We start from the raw sequence: 20061 nt of genomic DNA on the forward strand, positions 1-20061 counted from the left end.
AACTCCTTCAGTCCTTACCCATTTCACAAAGTAGGCAGCGGAAGCTGGAGAGGACACCTGCTCAAGTTCGCCTCGGGGGCGAGTAACCAAACCAGGCTGACATCCCTTCACCCTCTCGTTTCTTATTTGTACGCGATGCCCGCAGCCGGCTTTCAATGGAGCTTGCTAGCCGGCTAACGGAACAGGCGCAGCAGGCCCTTAGGGAACAAAGTTCCGGGAGCCTGGGAGTACGGGGAGCGCTGTGTAGGAAAGCCTGCAAAGCAGAGAACAGCCAAAACAAGTTCTCTACTCCACTTCATCGCGCCTGGTCCCGGGAGGGGTAAGGAACAGCCCCGCAGCAAGCTGTCTCGAGAATCCCGAACACACTGGTGCGCACGCATGCACAGTCCCCATTTCCTCTCCGTGTTTCAGTCTACTTGAGCCCCGTTTCCACAGAGGAACACGGGGCACGTTTTGTCTGTCTTGCTCTGGGCCCTGGACTACCCTGAGTTTTGTCCACTGGGGCTGCATTTACTGCCCTCTTTTTTTCTCCCTAAACCAGGTAAACCCCACAGCCCACTTGACAGTTGCCTCAGAAAACTCCCCCGGCTAAAGCGCTGCTTCTGACTTTTGCTTGCATTGGGAGCCCGTGACCTGGTGTGGGGTGCTGCTGGTGAACGATGCCGCAGCCTCTCCTTGCAACGAGAGGCGAGCCACGGGCAGCTTTGTAGGCTGACGCATGCGTATCCTGTGTCCTGGCAGCTGGTGGTGTCGCTTGCGTTCTCACAGCACCCGCTGGTTCTATGAACACAGAGCAGGGTTGCTTCATTGGAAAAGTCGCATCAATTTACTAATTAGCTCTTTCCCCTTGAAACCTATTGTTAAGTCTGAAGTCAGATTCAAAATCAATATGGAAGCACTGAGAGCCATACGTGTATGGACAGTTGAAGGTGGAACAGGCTTCCACGCCAAATTGACCCTCCTCGGAGTTATTAGCCTGAGCTCCATAGATGCCAGACTCCTGAGCCAAGAGGGGTCGCAGCGTCAGGGGGTAAGCGATTGGACGAAGCTCTGGAAACAGCCAGATGCGGATGAAGGGATTAAGTCGGGTCCGGTGCCTAGGTTTTAGTCCGCCTACCCACCATCCCATTCCCTCCCCCTCCCATGCGGCGTCCCACCCCCACCCCACACGCTGCCACGTCACAGAACAGAATTTTCAGCAGCTGGTTTGTTTTCAAGGTAAAATGGGTGAGAAATAAAAAATGATAGCCAAGGTCACCAGAAGCCGGACTGCTGCGCTCCCAAATGCTCTAAGTTGGCAATGTCAGAAGAGCATCCAGGAATGCGGTGGAGGGTCTGGAGGGCTTCTTCTCCTTAGAAGGACCGATGGTGTGACTTCCTCTTTCTAAAACATCTCTGCATAACTAAATAGCAGGGGCCTTCAATTTCCTGAAAAGAAACATCTGTGGCTTCCGTTTTAGGGTAGGAAAGGCATTCTCCTTGAGTCAGAGAAAAGATTCAAGTTATCTGGAAATCCTTTTTAAGAAAATCTCCAAGGCCAGAGACCCCATAATTCAAATTAATGATATATTCAGGGGCCTCCCAACTTTTCAGTATTGAAATTTTTTTTATCACTTTGACCCAAAGGACATATGTACTGCCCTTGGGGCCTGTTCCCCTTTTTTCTACCTTCAGTGAAATCAGAGTCGATGCTAACTTTAATTCACTCATTTATATAACTGACTCAAGACTTATGCATTAATAATTAAACAGTAGATAATCCACAAGTAATTTCCATGTGGCAGTGAGTATGTGAAAACTTTTCCTTGTACTAAGTTTACCTGCCTGTTTATGTTTTCTTCACGGTAGCGCTGACCTTGGCTCTCTTCTCTTGGGAGAGCTCTGTTCTCACTTGTGGTAGGGGAGTCTTTCTAAGGCGCATCAGGAACACTGCAGAAGCCAGGCCAGGAGAAACAACTCATTTGCCAACTCCCTCCAGGCAGCGACCATGACTTTGCTTCCCACGTAGCACCTTGCATGCATCAATAACTTTTTTTGACTGAATGAAAATCAGTTGCCTTTGTATTTTTTGCTAATTCAGTGAAAAGCTTTGTTTATCAAAATGAGAGCCGAAGTGAATACCTGGAGAGTGGCTTAACTGAAAAGATTTTTGTAATCATGGTCAGAAGTGAACGGTACTATTATCAGCGCTCGGCATATCTGACTACAAGGTATTTCACAATTTGAGACACAAATGGGAGCAAGTGTGTGACCCTGATAATATTTACAACATGTCTCTTTCTTTCTGCGGGACCTACACTTTACCTGTTAAACCTGGTTGTAAACAGGATAACTTTTTTTTCTGCTGACATACCCCTTGCTAAATTTATATTCCATACACGGAATAGGAGTCCGGAGTTTCTGAATGTATTTATTAAGGTACATGAAAAATGGTTAAGAGCATGGAATGGTGGGTTCCAGAAAGGGGAAATGAAGCAGAAAAATCCCTTTTTCAGGACATCAGACTGGGAAATAAAGCTAGATGGCATTTGATGGTATTAGTTCATCCCAGTTGCTCTTTACATTAGCTATGAGCCAGTGCAATAAAAACTAGGTTTAACAGGATGCTCAGTTACAACCCAGACCACTGAGTTTTAGTTCTAGAACCTTCCAGTATCTGTGGCATTTGGGAAAATGAAAGTTTTGCCTCCTTATCATTTTACAAAGTATGACTAATGCCTCTTTGTAAAATAATAGGTATAAATACCCCAAACTTGGGGCGCCTGCATGGCTCAGTCAGTTAAACCTGACTCCCAATTTCAGCTCAGGTCATGACGTCAGGATCGTGAGATTGAGCCCTGCATCGGGCTTTGTGCCGGGTGTGGACTCTGCTGTGTGTTCTCTCTCTCCCTCTGCCCCTCCTCCCCTGCTTCTGCTCTCTCTAAAAACAAAAACAAAACCTTAAAACTTAAAGATACAATGGTCATAGGTTTTTAACAAAGTGATTCAGTCCCAACTGCATGCAGCCTAAGGACATCAGGGGGAATGCTAGTTTGCAATGCAGCCCCCTACTGTTGGAGCACAGCCCGCCAACTTAGCTATGTCCAACAGTGGGGATCCCACAGTGAAAGAGTGCTTCCCTGCAGGGAAGTGGTATACAGCTGGGAAGATGACTCTCAGAGTGTTCAGTGATAGGGAAATGCTTAGGATGTCTTAAGTGGAGCTCCTGTCTGGGTCGTTTGTATCCTCAGTTTGGGGATAATGGGCAGTGGAATGGGATCCCTGCATCATGGTTAAGAGCATTACGGCTCAGCCAGTCCCAGGCTTGGATCCCAGCTCCCCCTGCGAGCTGTGTCCTCAGTGGACTGAGTCGGCCCTTCTCTGCTCCAGTTTCTCCATCTGCCAAATGAGGATAGTGGTGCCCACCTTGACACACTATTGTGAGAATTACACTAAAATGCATGCTGAGCACCTTGCATAGTGTCTGGTACCTATGAACGCTGAGAAAAAAAATGAAAAAGTATGTACAGAAAATAAGCTGTTAGTTACTTCTGATTACTGTTTTTATTTCGTATACTTTATGACAATTTTCAGAACTTCAGCAGCACAAACAACTACTTTTCTAAAATCGATTGTGTCAAAGGTAAGTACATAGGAAATGACAGTGGCCTGGATGGAGTCAGTGGTATTAGAAAAGAAGCTGACTTGGCACAGATCTTAAGGATCATGTATTTCAACTTGCTTGTTTTTATAGACGAGGGAATGGAGGGCCAGAATGGTGACCTCCACTGGAGGCTGAGAAACCAGACTTCCGCACCAGGCAAGGATGCATGCATAGGACAAAGGCAGGTGTCTCTTACTTTTATGAGTGGGTATGATGTGATGATGTAAACTGAGTCCATGGAGAAAGGAGGCAGGGCTGTAGAGAATAGTAAGAATCAGAGTGACTTCCAAGGATCCCAGTAGGGAGACCATCATGGGGAAGTCAGTGAGAGAAGGTGTTTTGATGTGAAGGAGAGCATAAGCTTAATTTTCAATGTTGTCAGCTTGGAGGAACATCTAAATGGGTTTCACACAGGGGCAGTTTCAGATCTACAAGTAGAGCTGTGTTGTTAGGGATGGGCCAGGAATAAAGACCAGGGAGAAGAATGCACGGAGTTCAGAGATGCAGCTCTGTTCAACAAGCTTTCCAGTGGAAAAGACCCAAGGGTCCAAACCTGAGCTGAGAGGTCAGTTAAAATTAAAAAGGGAAGAAGGAAATGCCGCTGAGGAAGGGCAATATTGGGTAAAAGAGCCAATGACTTGGTTTCAAGGTGGGCGCAACCATCATGTCTGAAATTCATGAAGGAGGCCAGGCAAAATAGTTGGAAAAAGAAACCACGTGTCCTTTAGATTCGACTAGGAGGCAGCCACCAGCAAATAAAAAAGCAGTTTCTGAGGCGGGAAATGAAGCAGCCTGAATCCCTTATTCAAGAAACTAGGCTGGGAAATGAAGTAGGCAGGTATTTGATGATAGTTGGGAGAGATGGCAGAACAAAGTAATGGCTTATTCAAGATAAAGGACTCTATGAATATTTGAAAGCAGAAGGGAAGAGATGAAGGAGGGATTGAAGCTTTGGGAAAGTAGAAGATAAATCCCAAATAAGAGTTCTCAGGAGGCAAAAAAGCAAGAGATCAAGGCAAAGTTGGACTCACTAGCATTAAATCCTCAAGACATCTCTCCCTCTTGATATATTGAATGTTTTGAGTTTGAAGTTATGTTGGAGCTTTCGGAAGGCTTAGGACTTGAAAGTTCCACTTACTTTTCTTTTTATAAAAGAAACAATGGCAAACTGAGGTTTGGGGCCCCTTTCTTCTGGTGCAGTGTGGTTTGACTATCCCCCACACACTTAGCGCAGCCTGCTTTAAGTCATTACCCGTGTCATTATTTGCTTAGAGCCTTTCTTCTTTGATGGATCTAAATAGCACACAGGGAGAGCCCACATGTGTGCTTTTAACCCAGCTCCCAGCAACCTGTGCAGTGCCAAACATAGAAATGGAGTCTAATATTTATTAAACGGGTGAATAAAGGAATGAATTAGTGAGTGGCCTCTCCCACAGAAAGCAAACTAGTATCCAGGGAGATAAGGCAAGATTTGCCTTATTCTCTGGAAGTGAATCAGGCAGTTTAACAGGTGCATTACCTCTTTAAAAACCATGTGGTTAAGGACCTGGGGCTTTTCCTGAAAGCATTTCCAGCACCTTAAAAAATAATCACACGGGCGCCTGGGTGGCTCAGTTGGTTAAGCGACTGCCTTCAGCTCAGGTCATGATCTCAGGGTCCTGGGATCGAGCCCCGCATCGGGCTCCCCACTCCGCGGGAAGCCTGCTTCTCCCTCTGACCCTCCCCCTGCTTGTGTTCCCTCTCTCGCTGTCTCTCTCTGTCAATTAAATAAATAAATAAAATTAAAAAAAAAATAATCACACATCCCAAAGATATCATCAAAACTAATAGAAGAATCTGTCCTTAAATGCAGATAAAAAGCAAATTTAACTGTAGAGTAAGATGGTATGCAACATATTTATATTGACTTAATGGCAATTTGCTTCTACTTTCCTATCTGTGAAATGGGAATAATGGTTAAGTGGTATTGAGCATAATTAAGATTGCAAAGTACTTCTAGCAGAGTCTGATGCCTTTAGGGTTAACTCTGAGTATTATTCCATCATTTACTTCCTCTACAACTTAAGTTTCCAACTTTGTATACTATTTTTATTATAATGCAATTAGATTTCTAAGAGGGGTTACCTTTTATAGCTTTTCTATCTAAAAAACTTACTACTCACCCAAAGCTGATAAGCTTCAAGATTCAGGAGGCAGTATTACGTCAAGTGTGGTCCATAAATATCTGCGGGCTGACTAAATAATGTTTTAATATTAAAAGTGGCCTCATTTCACCCTCATGAAAAATCTCAGGCTCAGGAAGGCTAAACTACTTGCCCAGCCTCACCCAGCATTGGCAACTCAAACCCAAGCTTTCTGATGCCTGCCTCTAGTCATTTTGCATATCTGCAGCTGATTCTAGCTCTGATTTCTCTCTTTTTCCATCAGGAAATGATGATCAGAAGCTCTCCACAGAATGGTTTCTCATTGTGCTTATGGCAACCATCTGCTTCATCGTGTTAATTTTCACCCTCATCTGTAAAATGTAGGTTTTTTTTTTTATTTCAGTGTTTCCAATGAGGTCTGAGTATTGAATTTTTACACTTTTGCCATGCATCCACTAGGGTGCTTGTTATCAGATGGATTTTACAGTGCTTTGGTGTCATCTGTACAGCCTTTCCAAGATGAGTATGGGCCAAATTAAAAAGTGAGAAACATCCTTAGGTGATTTATGGAAACCAGACAGAGCACAACACTGCCCCTCAGCCATTACACACCCTTCCTGAATTTGACAATGTATTCATTTCTGTGAAGCCTTTTACTTTCATGTTCTTTTTACTCCTTTACTGCCTTCCCACTCAGTATTTGGTGTTCTTAGTTGAGCCACTAGCAGACTCCTTCTATAGCTTGGGGAAAGGAAGGCAGCCCCCTAGAGACTGAAATCACCCCAATGCCTCTCATGGTATGATCTCCAATTAGGAGGTGCCAACTCCTACCCATACTCTTCGTTCACCCAGTCCCTGAGTGACTGATTGCCCTTTGGTCAAACAGATTGTAGAAAGGTGATGCAGATCTGGTGACCAATCCTCGAGGCTGCAAATGGCTCCATAAGAACTCCTCATCCACTTTGACATTCAGTAAGGCAAAGTGCCATTTAGGAGGCTTAAGAACATGTTCTGTCTCAGTCCTTTCATAATTTAGAAAATGACTTAGGTTTTAAAGAGCTTCATTATTATAAATGTTATATTCTGTGGGTTGGAGGGTGGCAGTTCAATGGAGAGGAAAACAAAGCAAACTCTGAGCCAGCACGGATGGGTAAGGGGCTGGTTCCAGCACTATAGTTAGTGGTGGGGCACAAGGGCTTACACATCACCCATGTTCAGAAATTAGGCCTGAAAACATGGACCACCATGAAGCAATCACTATCATATCTTTCTTGGATGATCCAGAAGCCACATCATAGCCCAACTAATATTATAATACAGATATTTTTAACTCTTGGTTAATAAAGGTTTTGAATTTATAGAACAGCAAGTCCTGAGATTAACTAGGTCAATTTGTAGAGTTGATACTGAAAGACAAGAAACGATGATTTTGCTCACCTAATTTTCTGTTTTACTGTTTTCAGAGGTCACTTATGGACCAGGCTGTTTCCACCGGTTCCAGCACCAAAAAATAGTATTAAAGATTTCTTTCTAATCGTCAGCCCTGAGGTAATGTTGAAGGTTCTTATGATGGGTCCTATCTGCCCAGGGTTGGGTCTCTAGGGACTGGTCATCAGGTTACTGGTTTTCCATATTCCAAGGCAGAGTGTCTACCCTTGTGGGGCGGGGAAGGCAGCAACTTTATGTCGCTTTAGTCATTCTGCTCTTTGGATCAATGTTATGTTACATATGTTCATTACTGTCTTAGAGTATTGGAAAGGTCCTGCTCAGTTATAAGTGTCCTCACCAGTCAGACTGGAATTTTTTCTATCAGCCATCTCTTAACTGAGCTTGGGCAACTCCTTCAATTCCATGAGCCCTGACTTCTTTTTCTATATAGTCAAGGGGCATAAAGGAGATGGTCCAATGTCCTGTTTAGCTCTGATGTTTTAAGAACCCGTGTTTCTGGACATGGATACCCTAACAAATAACATTTTTCAGAGGAACTTTTCCTAGGTCTTTAGTGTAAGGAACCATAGAGAAGGCAAATGACTTTCCCAAGTATGTATTTCCTTAGGCCCTATTTGCCATTCAGAGCACTTAGGCTTAACTGAATGCTCACTTACACATGGCTGCCCAATTGTTCTGGCATCACTTTGTGAAAAAAAAAAAAAATCATCCTTTCCCCAGTGAATTGTCTTGGCATCTTTGTTGAAAATCAGTTATCTATATATGTGTGGGTCTACTTCTGGACTATCTATTTGCTTTCATTGATCTGTTTGCGTATCATTATGCCAATGTGATCTTGATTACTATCACTTTATTGTGAACCTGGGGATCAGGTTAGTGTAAGCCTTTCAAACAGGATTTTTTTTAAAAAAGATTTATTTATTTAAGGGGCACCTGGGTGGCTCAGTTGGTTAAGCATCTGCCTTTGGTTCAGGTCATGATCCCAGGGTCCTGGGATCAAGCCCCGTATTGGGCTCCCTGCTCAGTGGGGAGCCTGCTTCTCCCTCTCCCTTTCCTTCTGTCTGCTGCTCTGCCTGCTTGTGCTCTATCAAATAAAATCTTAAAAAAAGATTTACCTGAGAAAGAGAGAGAGAGCACATGAGCGGGAGGGGGAGAGAGAGCGAGAGAGAGAGAGAATCTCAAGCGGACTCCATGCTTTGCGCAGAGCCCTCCTCGGGGATCGATGCCAGGACTCTGAGATCAGGATCTGAGCTGAAACCAAGAGTTGGAAGCGCAACCAACTGAGCCACCCAGGTGCCCCCAAACATGATTTTTTCCCCAAAGTTGTTTTGGTTATTCTAGGTGTTTTGTTTTCCATTCCCATATAAATTTTAGAGCAACTTTATTAATTTCTACCAAAAAAGCTGCTGGGATCTTGATTAGGATTGTGTTGTACTGTGGGTTAATGTGGGGAGAAGTGACATCTTAAAAATGAGTCTCCCAGGGCGCCTGGGTGGCTCAGTTGGTTAAGCGACTGCCTTCAGCTCAGGTCATGATCCTGGAGTCCCAGGATCGCGTCCCGCATCGGGCTCCCTGCTCGGCGGGGAGTCTGCTGCTCCCTCTGACCCTCTTCCCTCTCGTGCTCTCTCTCATTCTCTCTCAGATAAATAAAATCTTTAAAAAAATAAAAAATAAAAATGAGTTTCCCAATCTGTAAACATGACATAGCATCGTACTCCACAAACACAAAATATCATCGACCTATTTAGCTTTTAATTTCTCTCAGCAATGTTTTGTGATTTTCAGTGTATAGTTATTATACACTTTGTCAAATCTGTCCTTAAATTAAGTGGTTATTTAGATTAGGGATCAGCAAATTTTCTCTGTAAAGAGCCAGATAGTAAATACCTAACAGCCAATGGTTTCTCTCAACTATTCAATGCTGCCATCCTGGTGTGAAAGCAGCCATAGACAGTATGCAAATGAACAAGATTGGCTCTGGCCAACAAAACTTTATTTACAAAAACAGGCAATAAGCCAGATTCTACCCACAGGCTGTAGTTTGCAGATCCCTCATGTAGATCAAGCTATTTTCTTAACAAATTTAGTTCTCTAATGAAGTGTTTCATGAATGGATGAATAAACTAGTGATTGTTTGTAGGGCAGTTAAGGGTCACTCACTCACTGAAATGGATCATTTCAATAAGCTGTGACCTTTAGAGTTCTTGATTTAGGTGTTTGGAATAATTATAGACCATAGTAGTTGTGAACTTAATCAGGCAAAGAATGCAGTCAGACAGAAGAACCCCTCTGTCCTTACCTCCATCCCGAGTTCTCCTTTATCAGGGAACACGGGCTTTGCTTTTGTTAACCCATAGCTTTTCTGGAAGAAGGGTGGACTCCAGTGTGAAACCTTGTTTTGGTTTCATCTGAATTTGTGCTGTCGATCCCCCCCGCTTGCTCCGGCATACTCATCCCCGAAAAACTACATTTGATTTTAGCAGTCCACTGAAGTCATTTGTCTTGCCTCTTAGTGGAACATCTTAATGCTGGTATCTAATTTCCCTATAGAGCCCCCAAAGATTTTAATATTCTGAAGTTGGTGAAAGAAACTGGCTTAAAAGCTTATTGTATAAGCTTGTGGTTTGTTGTTAATTAAAATCAAGTCATGTGTGCAAAATAACAACTTGGGGGAGACAGGCTGGTTTCAAAATAAGCAAAGGATTAATGTCAGAGCTCAGCACTGCTAGGCTCCTCAGACAACTTACTTTCTTCTCACATTGTTGAGTTTCATGTAAAAAAAGACAAGAGAGAGACTGACAGAGATAGCAAGTAGAACTCAGAAAATGAAGTATTGCCCCATAATGCTGTCAGCCCTATGGCCTCAGCTTCAATTCTCCACCTGGGAGAATATGCAAGCAAGGGCAGAGCTGACCACAGCCTGGGCCCCATGTAGCAGTGCCCCAGCCTGTAGCTCTGAAGGTAAAGCCCTTCGGACTCAGTCTTGGGACCTCTGCTGCAAGGATGATGGAGGGGAGCAATTAGTGCTATTGGCAATGATGGTTTTGGTTTTGCATCCCACTAGGAAGCCTTTAGTGAGAGGGAAAGGAAACTTTCTGCTTTCAATTACAACCAGCGTCTCTGAGCTTGGTGTGGGTACCCAGAGTCCTGGGATTTGGAGGATATCTGCCATCCCTGAGCTCTCATTAAGCAAGTTTTTGCTTTTCCAGACCCAAGTTAGAAATTGTTTTGTAACATTCAAGAGACGGGTACTGTCAGGGAGAGGTGGGGAGGGGAGGAGACGGAGGGGCAGAAGTTGACATTTATCAATTACAAAGAAGGTGTCTTTTTGTTTAAAAAAAATGTATCTTGTGTTTTAGATTTGTTAGAGACCAGTTAGTTTCCAGCTGTTCCTTATTTCTACAATGGTAGCTAGAGAGGGTTCCTTCCAAAATGAAATATAAACCATTTAAATTCTAGTACCTAAGGCAGACAGCACATCTGCTCTGTCACTGCATACTCAATGCACGGCAGTGTCTAAAGTACAGTAGGTATTACAGGTATTAAAAAATGTGTTAAATGAGGGGCACCTGGGTGGTTCTGTCAGTTAAGCATCTGCCTTTGGCTCAGGTCATGATCTTGGGGCCTGGGATTGAGCCTACGTTGGGCTCCCTGCTCAGCTCCCTTCTCCCTCTGCCCCACTCCCCTCACCGCATGTGTGCACGCATGCGCATGCATGCTCTCTTGAATAAATAAAATCTTTTTAAAAATGTGTTGAATGAGTAAACAAGGTAGAAAAATAGTTCTTGTAGGGGATTTCTGTCACAAAGTTTCTAATTAATAGCATTGTATTAGCTGAAATTAGACAAACACATATCTAAATTTAAGGGGAAACAATAAACTATGAATGAAAAATGGTGGAGCTATTCAATGATGCAGCCCAAGAGTATATATTTTAAAATATTACATGTTACACAGAAAGCAATTTATGAAGCTGACTATCCATTTGCCTTCATTTAACTGTAAAGGTAACTTTGTACCTAGAAAACAAGGCTGGAGGGAAACAACGGGCTGTGTTTGGGAGATAGGTTGATGGATAGATTTTTGTTTTCTTCTCATTTTCCCTATTTTCTTAGTGAACATTTACTATTTTTATAAGCAAAATACACTTAAAAAACAATTGTAAAGAAATTCAAGAGAACAAAAAGTGTACTAAAAGACATTTAAGGGAGGATGTTTTGTTTTACAGAAAACTGTTTCCAACGAAACAGAAATTGAAGTCATAAGTTATGTGGAAGAGCCTGGACTTGAGATCCTAGAAGATTCCGTGTTTTGATTGGCACTGTAACATTCTCAAAAATGAACTCACTCACATGCCTCAGTGATAAGAACGGGAACTGTTGTTTCTTGGCTAAGAAGAGTTCCGAATTTACTAAACACTCAGTTTAGCTGCAAGGCAATACAGCCAGACAAATCTCTTAAAAGCGTGGATGCTTCTTCAAAAACTCCTTGCTCACTCAGGGCGATTGATGAATCTGACCATTCTGCCATGTCTTTTCTTCCCACTCCGCAGGGTACCAACTCCTCACCTGCCAATCTTTGTGATTTACATTACTTGCCTGAAACTTTGTGCAAAAGACAGTTTTTAAGGCTGATGTCAACTGGCAGAGCCCGTTTTATAGTTGAAGCTGCCAATGGTAATACTCAGCTGAAATATCAGCAAGAAAGCATTTTGCACCAGCCTGGAGTTCATTATGAACGTAGATTCGAGGCTGTCTTTCCTAGAACAAGTGGGAGCCATGGTGCTTCCCCTCCCCCCGCCGAGTTCTAGAATACCTTTTCTTTCAAGTAGTGTCTGGGGGGTGGGCGGGCTATCTATGATTTAGGAAGCACAACTTGAGGCAAACTCACTACAAATGTGAAGAGCTAATATATCACTCCATACCAAAGCAGAGAATAGGATTCTATATTTGAGATTATATTCTTGAAGGCAGCTTTGATATTTGGGAATATACTGACAAAGGCATTAGGTAGAATTGGGTTGGGAAGGGGATTGCCCAATCAACAATGAACTTTCTGGAGAGATGTTGGCTTGCGCATCTTTTGGAGCAACTTCTCGGGTGCTGGCCAAGTAGCTCTGGGTCAATCCTACAAGCATCCCATCAAACATCCCAATCTAGACATCCTCTCTACATCCTCCTATATGAGTTTGCATCTAGATTGGAGGCCTTCGTGATGGGTGATGGGCTATAGGTAGAACCAAGTACATACAGGTTCATCTAGGGGAGAGAGGAGGTAGGAGGAACAGTTAGAACTCGGAAGCACCCCAACAGTGCTGATGGTACCTGGACCTGGAGTAGGAAGCTTAGGACAGGGAAAGGAGGTCACAGTGTTCCAAACCCCCTGTATGGCAGCACACAGTTTCCAAGTATTATGGACTGAATATTTGTGCCCATCCCCCTCCAATTCATGTTGAAACTCTATACCCCAATGTGATGGTATTAGGAGGTGGGGGTCTTTGAGCAGTGATTATATCATTGAGGCTGGAGCCCTCATGAAGGGAATTAGTGCTTTTTAAAAGGGACCCCGGGGGGGGGGTTTCTTTCCCCTATGTAAAGATATGAGAAGTTGGCATTCTGCAACGAGTATGAGGGCTCTCCCGAGAACCCTGCCATGCTGACACCTTGAACTGGGAACACCAGACTCCAGAACCAAACAAATTCCTGTTGTTTATAAGTCACCCAGAGTATGGTTCTTTGTTATAGGAGCCTGAGCTAAGATCCCAAGGGTTGGGAACCATACCACATACTTCACACACATCATCTCCAATCCTGAGATGCCCACATCATTTGTATCACTGCCCCATTTTACAGGTGCAATCACTGAAGAAAGTGCACGATGAAGGGTTGACTACCAGGCTCAAGTGAGCCCGGTAGAGAGGACTGCTGGAAAAAAGTTGAAGCTTGCTTAGAGGTGGGACCAGGAGGGCATGGCCCATGGAGGTGCTGCAATCACTGGCAAAATGTTTGATTATCTGACTGATCCAGAATCTGTGAGTGGCGTTCAAGGACCTGTATTTTTAGTGAACATTCTTAGACATTCTGAAACTTGCCAGCACATTAGAATCACCTGGAGGTATCATTAAAACAGATTGTAGGGCCTCAACATCAGTTTCAGATTGAGTAGGTCTGGGGTGGGGTCTGAGATTCTGCATTTCTAGTAAGTTTCCAGGTGATGCCGATACTTCCCAGTCACACTTCATGAACAGTAGCCCTGGGTGTTTCTGATGAATACCAAAATTTGAAAACCAACTGTTGAAGGAGTAAGTGATGGAAAAGTCCTGCCCCAAATTGCCGCTTTTTGGGCTTATCGCTCCTTGTCTGATGTCTTTCATAACCAGAACCTGGAAACCTAGGGTTATGGCCACTGCCTCTGCTAGGAGGCCGGAAGAGAAAGAAGCTGCCCCCAGTTTGGCTGCGTCTTCATTGTTGGGTGTGGTGTTCCACATCAGAGATGCCTCCCTCAACCTCAGCGGCCAGCCGTCACCGTGCTGAACCAGTACCACCATCTGGATCTTTGTCTATGTGTTTCAGGAGCAACACAGTGTAGACCATGTGGTCTCGCTAGTGCATTATGACCTTCCTCTTCCTCACTGCTCAGCTCCTACCCATTTTTTGGAAACCCAAATCCCATGTCTCCTCTGTGAAGCCTTCAAAAACATTTTGGTTGATCCTGCCTCTGGGTTTTCATTCTGGGCTTTGCCCCTCTCCTGGAGCTATTGCATTGTAGGATATACCATTCAGTTTGGATGTCTCCCCAAACTGTGTGCTCCAGGAAGATGGGGCTTATGTGAAATTCATCCTTTTATCTATGGTGTCTAGGACCACTGGACCCTTTAAACCCTCTTTCAACCCTGGCACAGGTCCTTGAATGTAGTTGGAACTGAGGGATATTTGGCAGAGATCACCAAGGCCTATAATAATATCATGGAAAGGAAGACGGGTGTCTAATGAGAACATGATTGGAAATAACCAGGACACACATGTGTGCCCGACCATCTGGCTAGTGTACCCCAGTCCTTTTTTGCTGATGATGTGGCTAAGTGGTGACGTATAAATGCCGGATAAAAGGAGTTAGGCTTTGGATATGGCATGCTTTGAGTGCTCTGTCCAGTTTTCACTAGCCTTGTCATGACAAATCAGAGTGTGAACATTCTCTGAACAGTAAATACCCTTGTCAACAGGTTGATTAGACATTGGCACCCACCTCTTTCCATCTCCCACCAGGATAGGAGAGAGGGCCAGCTGTCTCCCAAAGAGCCTTCGGTCGCACGCTCAGAACAAACTGTGCTTCTCTAAGACATCCTTTCCAATAAGGATTTTAGTCCAATGTCTTTCTTTGGCAGTTGGAATTCTCTGAGCGCAGCATAGGGAAAGTGCTAGGGAGCCTGGAGGGGAAGTTCAGTGTGCCAACAGCACAGCCATCTGAGCCTTATTGAAATGCCTCAAGGCCTCAAGCTATTTATGCAGGCTGGGCAAGAATTCCACTTGGGCAAAGAACATCCTGATTAAAAAATCCAAACGTTTTCATGGTGAGACTTGTATGTGTCAGGACCATCTGTTGGTGGAATTAATAAACCTTAGGTGCTAATTTGTTAAAGAAAAAGTAGGTGTCTAGAAGCAAGAACAGAGAACTGAAAACAATCTTTGGTGGCACAAGGCAAGGTGAAAAACCTAATTAGAACAGGACTTGGTGTTAGCCCAAGGATCTTCGTGACAATGACCATGTAGCTATTCCTGCCTCCACACCCTGCAAATAAAGTTCCAGGATACAAACTTTTTGAAAGCCATTTTTCAAAGATTATATTGAACCAGAAGACAATCTTATCTTTTTGCCAGTAGCCCTCTGTTTTAGGTAATACATGTGAATGTAAATTCACTTCAGAACAAGAACTGTTTCACACAGATGACGGTGAATTGTCTAAGCCCACAAATCGAACAGGAGTACACTTCTCATTCCCTGCCCCCATATTCTCATTCTTTGTCCCCAACATCATCTTTATCATCTCTCAGCTAGGACCATTACAACTCATCTAAAATCCTGGCCTCCAGTATTTTCTTTCTTGGGAGGACCTACATAAAAGGCACATCTGCCTCCATCACCCCTGTCCAAGGCCCTCAGATAACTATCACCTTCAAGTTAAAGCTCCTGTCAATGCTAAGGCCCCTGGGACACAGCTCCTCAGTAGCTCCCGGGCCAGAGTCCCAAGGAGCACCCCTCCAAAACGAACACCACGCTCTCTCAACCCTCCATGCCTCTGCGTAAGCTTTCTCCTGTGGAAAAAGCCTTTTCAATCTTTTTCTTCATCGGTTGACTGTTATCTTCTAAATTTTAGTCCTTTGCCACCAGGAAAACTCTGTATTCCCCAGGTAACTTCTTTTTGATTCCATTTTATCACTTACCGTATTGTTTAAAATTTTTTGGTCTCATTTAAAGTGGAGACATGTTGAGGTCAAGAACAACGTACTTAACCACTGAATTGGAACTGGCTGAATTTAGCTGGACAATGAAAAACAAAGTGAATTTCTCAAAAGTGTACCAGAAAAAGCTACATATATTCAACTTAGCTCGAAAGAATGAAGCTCTAATGGGTAGACTCATCTATTAAAGCTGTACAGCGACAGCCAGAAATTAGACCATCACCAAAGCTTAAAAATGAAGTAATAAGAACTCACAGTTGGTGTGGCTCTCCTTCCCGAAACACCTCTCTCTACCTCACTGGCCGCTCATCCCTTGGGTTCCGTGGAGCTCCCGCTGAACTTCGGGAGCCAGTACGACCCATTTGGCTCTTGATAAATGAGTGGCAGGTGAAACAAAATTAGCCCACGTGGCCCGTGCGCGTTATTTAAAAGTTCCAGTGGACCCTCTTCACCATGAAGGTGTGTTACCAGGTTAGTTTCCTTCATTAAAACTAAAAGCAAAGCGCTGTCCCTGCCAGGTGAGAAAATGAAAGAAGACGTAAACCTGAGAAGGGGTGTGGGGGAATCGCAGGAAAGAAGTCAACAATGAAGTACTGGTGTCATAGTTCAAAAGTCAGCAAGTTTCTTCTTAAAGAGCTAGATAGAAAATATCTTCAGCTGTGAGAGCCATCTGTTCTCCGCTGCAACCGCTCAGTTCTGCCACGATAGCACAAAAGCAGCCACAGACAGTATATAAATGAGAGTGGCTGTGTTCCAATAAATCTTTATGTACAAAAACCAGGCAATGAGCCAGGTTTGGCCTGTGGGCCAATATTTATCTGTACATAGCTTAATGGATCCAAAATGTTACATTTGAGTGTGCTGTTTCTTTCTTTCTCTTTTTTTAAGCAAAGCAACCAATTTGAGAAATATGTTTAATCAATAAAAATCATTCTATGGTGGAGTGGGGCACCTCAGTGGGGCAGTCGGTTGAGGGTCCAACTTTTGGTTTTGGCTCAGGTCGTGATCTCAGGGTCGTGAGATCAAGCCCCTGCGTTAGGCTCTGCACTCAGCATGGAAGATTCTCTATCTCTCTCCCTCTGCCCCTCCCTGCCACTCTCTCTCTTTCTCTCTCTCAAATCAATCAATCAATCTTTAAAAAAAAAAATCTTTCTATGGGGGGAGGTGGTGGTAAAAAAAATGTGTTGTGTTTGAACTTAACCTTGTTATGAGTTGGCTTTGCAAGAAACAAGGGTACAGAATTCTGTTTTACAGAATTTCTGTTCACACGTTTTATACCATTTGCAAATAAGTGCTTCTGTCACCTCCAGTGAACCCTGAAGAGGGAAGCCTTAATCTGATTTCTGTGGTTTTCCAGTGCCCAGCACAGTGCTCAACACATAGAAAGCAGTCGACATCTTAATTCTTGACAAACAAAAGAGGAATGACTGGGCCAATTCAAACTCTCAGTTATTTGGTCTCAGATACTTGGTTCTAAAGAATGATAAATGGTACACCAATCACATAAATTTTTTTTCAACTAGTTCTGTTATAGTTATGTTCTGAGCAACAAGCCCATTTTTATAACCCTTCAAACATTTCTGGAATCCCCCTCCACACCTCAGAGCCACGGACCTTTAGAGATTTGATAACACATCAGCAAGGTCCTGGAATTTTTTTTCTCTTTTTTATTATGTTATGTTAATCACCATACATTACATCATTAGTTTTTGATGTAGTGTTCCATGATACACCCAGTGCTCCATGCGGAACGTGCCCTCTTTAATACCCATCACCAGGCTAACCCATCCCCCCACCCGCCTCCCCTCTAGAACCCTCAGTTTGTTTTTCAGAGTCCACAGTCTCTCATGGTTCATCTTTTTGCATTAGAAATTCATTACCTCAAAGAGGAGGAATCCTCCCTGCATAAGGTTGCCAGACTTAGCAAATGAAAAATAGATGAAGCCCAGTTAAATTTGAATTTCAGATAAATTTTGCATGGGGCATACACTATAAAATTATTGATTTTTTAAAAATCAATATTTTATCTGGTAACTCGGATCTTGCAGGATAGCCTGTTTGAAAAATAGCTCTGAGAATGCTTGAAGTCCAGTATAACTAACAAGCAAAAAACACCATTTGCAGTAAAAAACATAATAGTCAAACTGGGCTGCTTTGGAGCAGAGAAATAACCACACCTGAGGTATATGAGGTTTTTCTGCAGGAATCCTATACCTGGGATCTTGGCTTAAACCCCTGGTCACTTTTTAACAACCCACATACACCTTCCTGCGAGGCCCACCACCTTATTTCCTTCTTGTTGCCTTATGGCAACCAAATCTGTCTGTCTGTCTATGTTCCTACCTACCTACCTAGATATCTAATATTTTGGACTGGACTTGCCTGGAGTCAATCTACCAGCATCTCAACTCCTGGTTTCCTTTTTCAGCGGTGTGACCTGGGACATACTGCTAAACCTCTTAGTCTTGGCTCCCCCCGTGTCAAGTATGAATAATGAATAGTAACTCAACCAGCAGGTTCATTTGCACAGAATAGATGTCAGCTATATTCTCATTACATTTTTCCATATTGTGACAAAGTGCCAGTACTGGTCCCTTGGCTTTCCCCCACCACCGTGAGACTCCAAGGCAGGTGACTTCACACTGGCCTGGGGGGGAGGTTTCCATCTCCTTCATTCTGTGGCCCTCGTGGGGTCTCTCTCTGCCACAACACTCCCCTGTGCTAGAACAGTGCCTGGTACACAGAGGGTGGTCACTAGTGCTTCCTGAATAACCGACTGGAACCCACTTCAGGGACCTGCTGCTCCAAACGGCTGTGCTCTGAGTCTGCTCGTCCTTCACAACTTCTTCACCTCCCACATCTCAGCCTCCGATGTGCTCTGCTTGGGTCTCGCCATTTCCCTCTTGCCCACTCCGTGTCCTGACTGCTTTCCACGTGCACTTGAGACAAGATTTCTTTATTCCCTCTTATTCTTTCTCTCAGGAAAGACTTATTTCTAGGTGTTGAAATGCACTGAATTAAGAGTTCTAATTTCTAGTCCTGACTTTCTAATCATCTGTGTTACTTTGGGCTTGTAGTACCATCTCCTTACCTCCATTTCCTAAATGAAAAAGGAATAAAACTGGTGTCTCCTGCTTCTTAGTGTGAAGAGCACTTTGAAAACGATAAAAACAAATTAAGCTATTACTCTTTGTTAAGTAAATCCAAAACATACATATTTCCTGGTAGAGTTTGTGCTGTTTGTTACAGTGGTAAGAAGATGTAGTGAAAGACCCATGTACAGCTACTGAGACCACCTCATTAAGTTACCCAAGCCTTGCAGACTCCAGACATTCAGATCTCTTATATGGTTGATCTTAAAAAAAAAAAAAAAAAAACAACAACAACTTTCTCTCAGTATGGTCTTTATTACTAGAGCTCTGCTAATCTACAACTGACCATAACTGTTGGTGATAAAGGACAGAGGATGAGTTTGTTTAAATTGTGAGCTCTCTTGAGTGTTGCAGTTTACACTTGAGTCATGGGATTGGAACATTTAATCTTCATGGGCCATTTAGCATGAGGGGTAAAGGAAGGGGCTTCCTTTTGGACTGGCATATGGTAATCACACCCTGCCAGGAGGGCAGGGGCTGAGCAAATCAGTCCCTGTGGTGCCAGAGACTCTTCCCCCTCTAGTTTTGTTTGTGTCAGAGATGGGAAGGGGGGATACAGACCTAGTGCTTGGGAAGTACAGTCAAGAATCACAAGCCGACTCTAACCCTAAGATGTTCTCTGTGTACTGGGAAGAAGACATGAACACAAATGATTTAAATACCAGCTAATGGGATGCCTGCGTGGCTCAGTCAGTTAAGCGGCTGCCTTCAGCTCGGGTCATGATCTCAGGGTCCTAGGATGAAGCCCCGCATTGGGCTCCCTGCTCAGTGGGGAGTCTGCTTCTCCCTCTCCCTCTGCTGCACCTCCTGCTTGTGCTCTCCTGCTCCTGCACACACTCTCTCTCTCAAATAAATAAGTTAATAAATAAATACCAGCTAATGGGATGATGACACGTGTGGGTCCTGATGAGGTGCCCTGTAAGTCAGACAAATGAGAGGTCAGTACCAGATGGAGAAACTGAGGAAGCCTTTGTAGAAAAGCTGGCATCTGCGTGAGGACCCAATTACTTAAATTCTTTTATAAATATTAATATTATTAAATATTTTTATTTTATTGTGTTATGTACATAACTATATTAAGACATGAAAATATTTAAATAAAAGGTGATAATGGACATGTGTGTTGAGTTCAACTCATTTTGGCTATGGGAAGTATCAACATTCTTAGTCTGGTTTTTGTGACTATCTCAGTCACTTGGGGAAAAGAACAGTGA

At 43.6% G+C, this 20061-nt stretch overlaps 1 protein-coding gene across 3 annotated transcripts in view; it reads left to right on the forward strand.

Moving 5' to 3' along the window:
• IL5RA (interleukin 5 receptor subunit alpha) overlaps positions 1-19075 on the forward strand; it is a 41887-nt gene extending 22812 nt beyond the window's left edge. For 2 of the 3 annotated variants that reach the window (XM_028101798.2, XM_028101799.2), the window contains exons 10-12: positions 6071-6167; positions 7251-7335; positions 11465-19075. In XM_028101798.2, coding sequence (XP_027957599.1) covers positions 6071-6167; positions 7251-7335; positions 11465-11551 — 269 coding nt within the window. In that variant the 3' untranslated portion in view covers positions 11552-19075. The remainder of the gene's footprint in view (positions 1-6070; positions 6168-7250; positions 7336-11464) is intronic. The other variant, XM_028101800.2, reaches the window with a different exon arrangement.
• Positions 19076-20061: the final 986 nt, after the last annotated feature.

The sequence above is a fragment of the Eumetopias jubatus genome, unplaced genomic scaffold (genome assembly GCF_037043125.1).
Source record: "Eumetopias jubatus isolate StellerSeaLion01/CBP00866 unplaced genomic scaffold, mEumJub1_p1.0 scaffold_1, whole genome shotgun sequence".
NCBI lineage: Eukaryota > Metazoa > Chordata > Mammalia > Carnivora > Otariidae > Eumetopias > Eumetopias jubatus.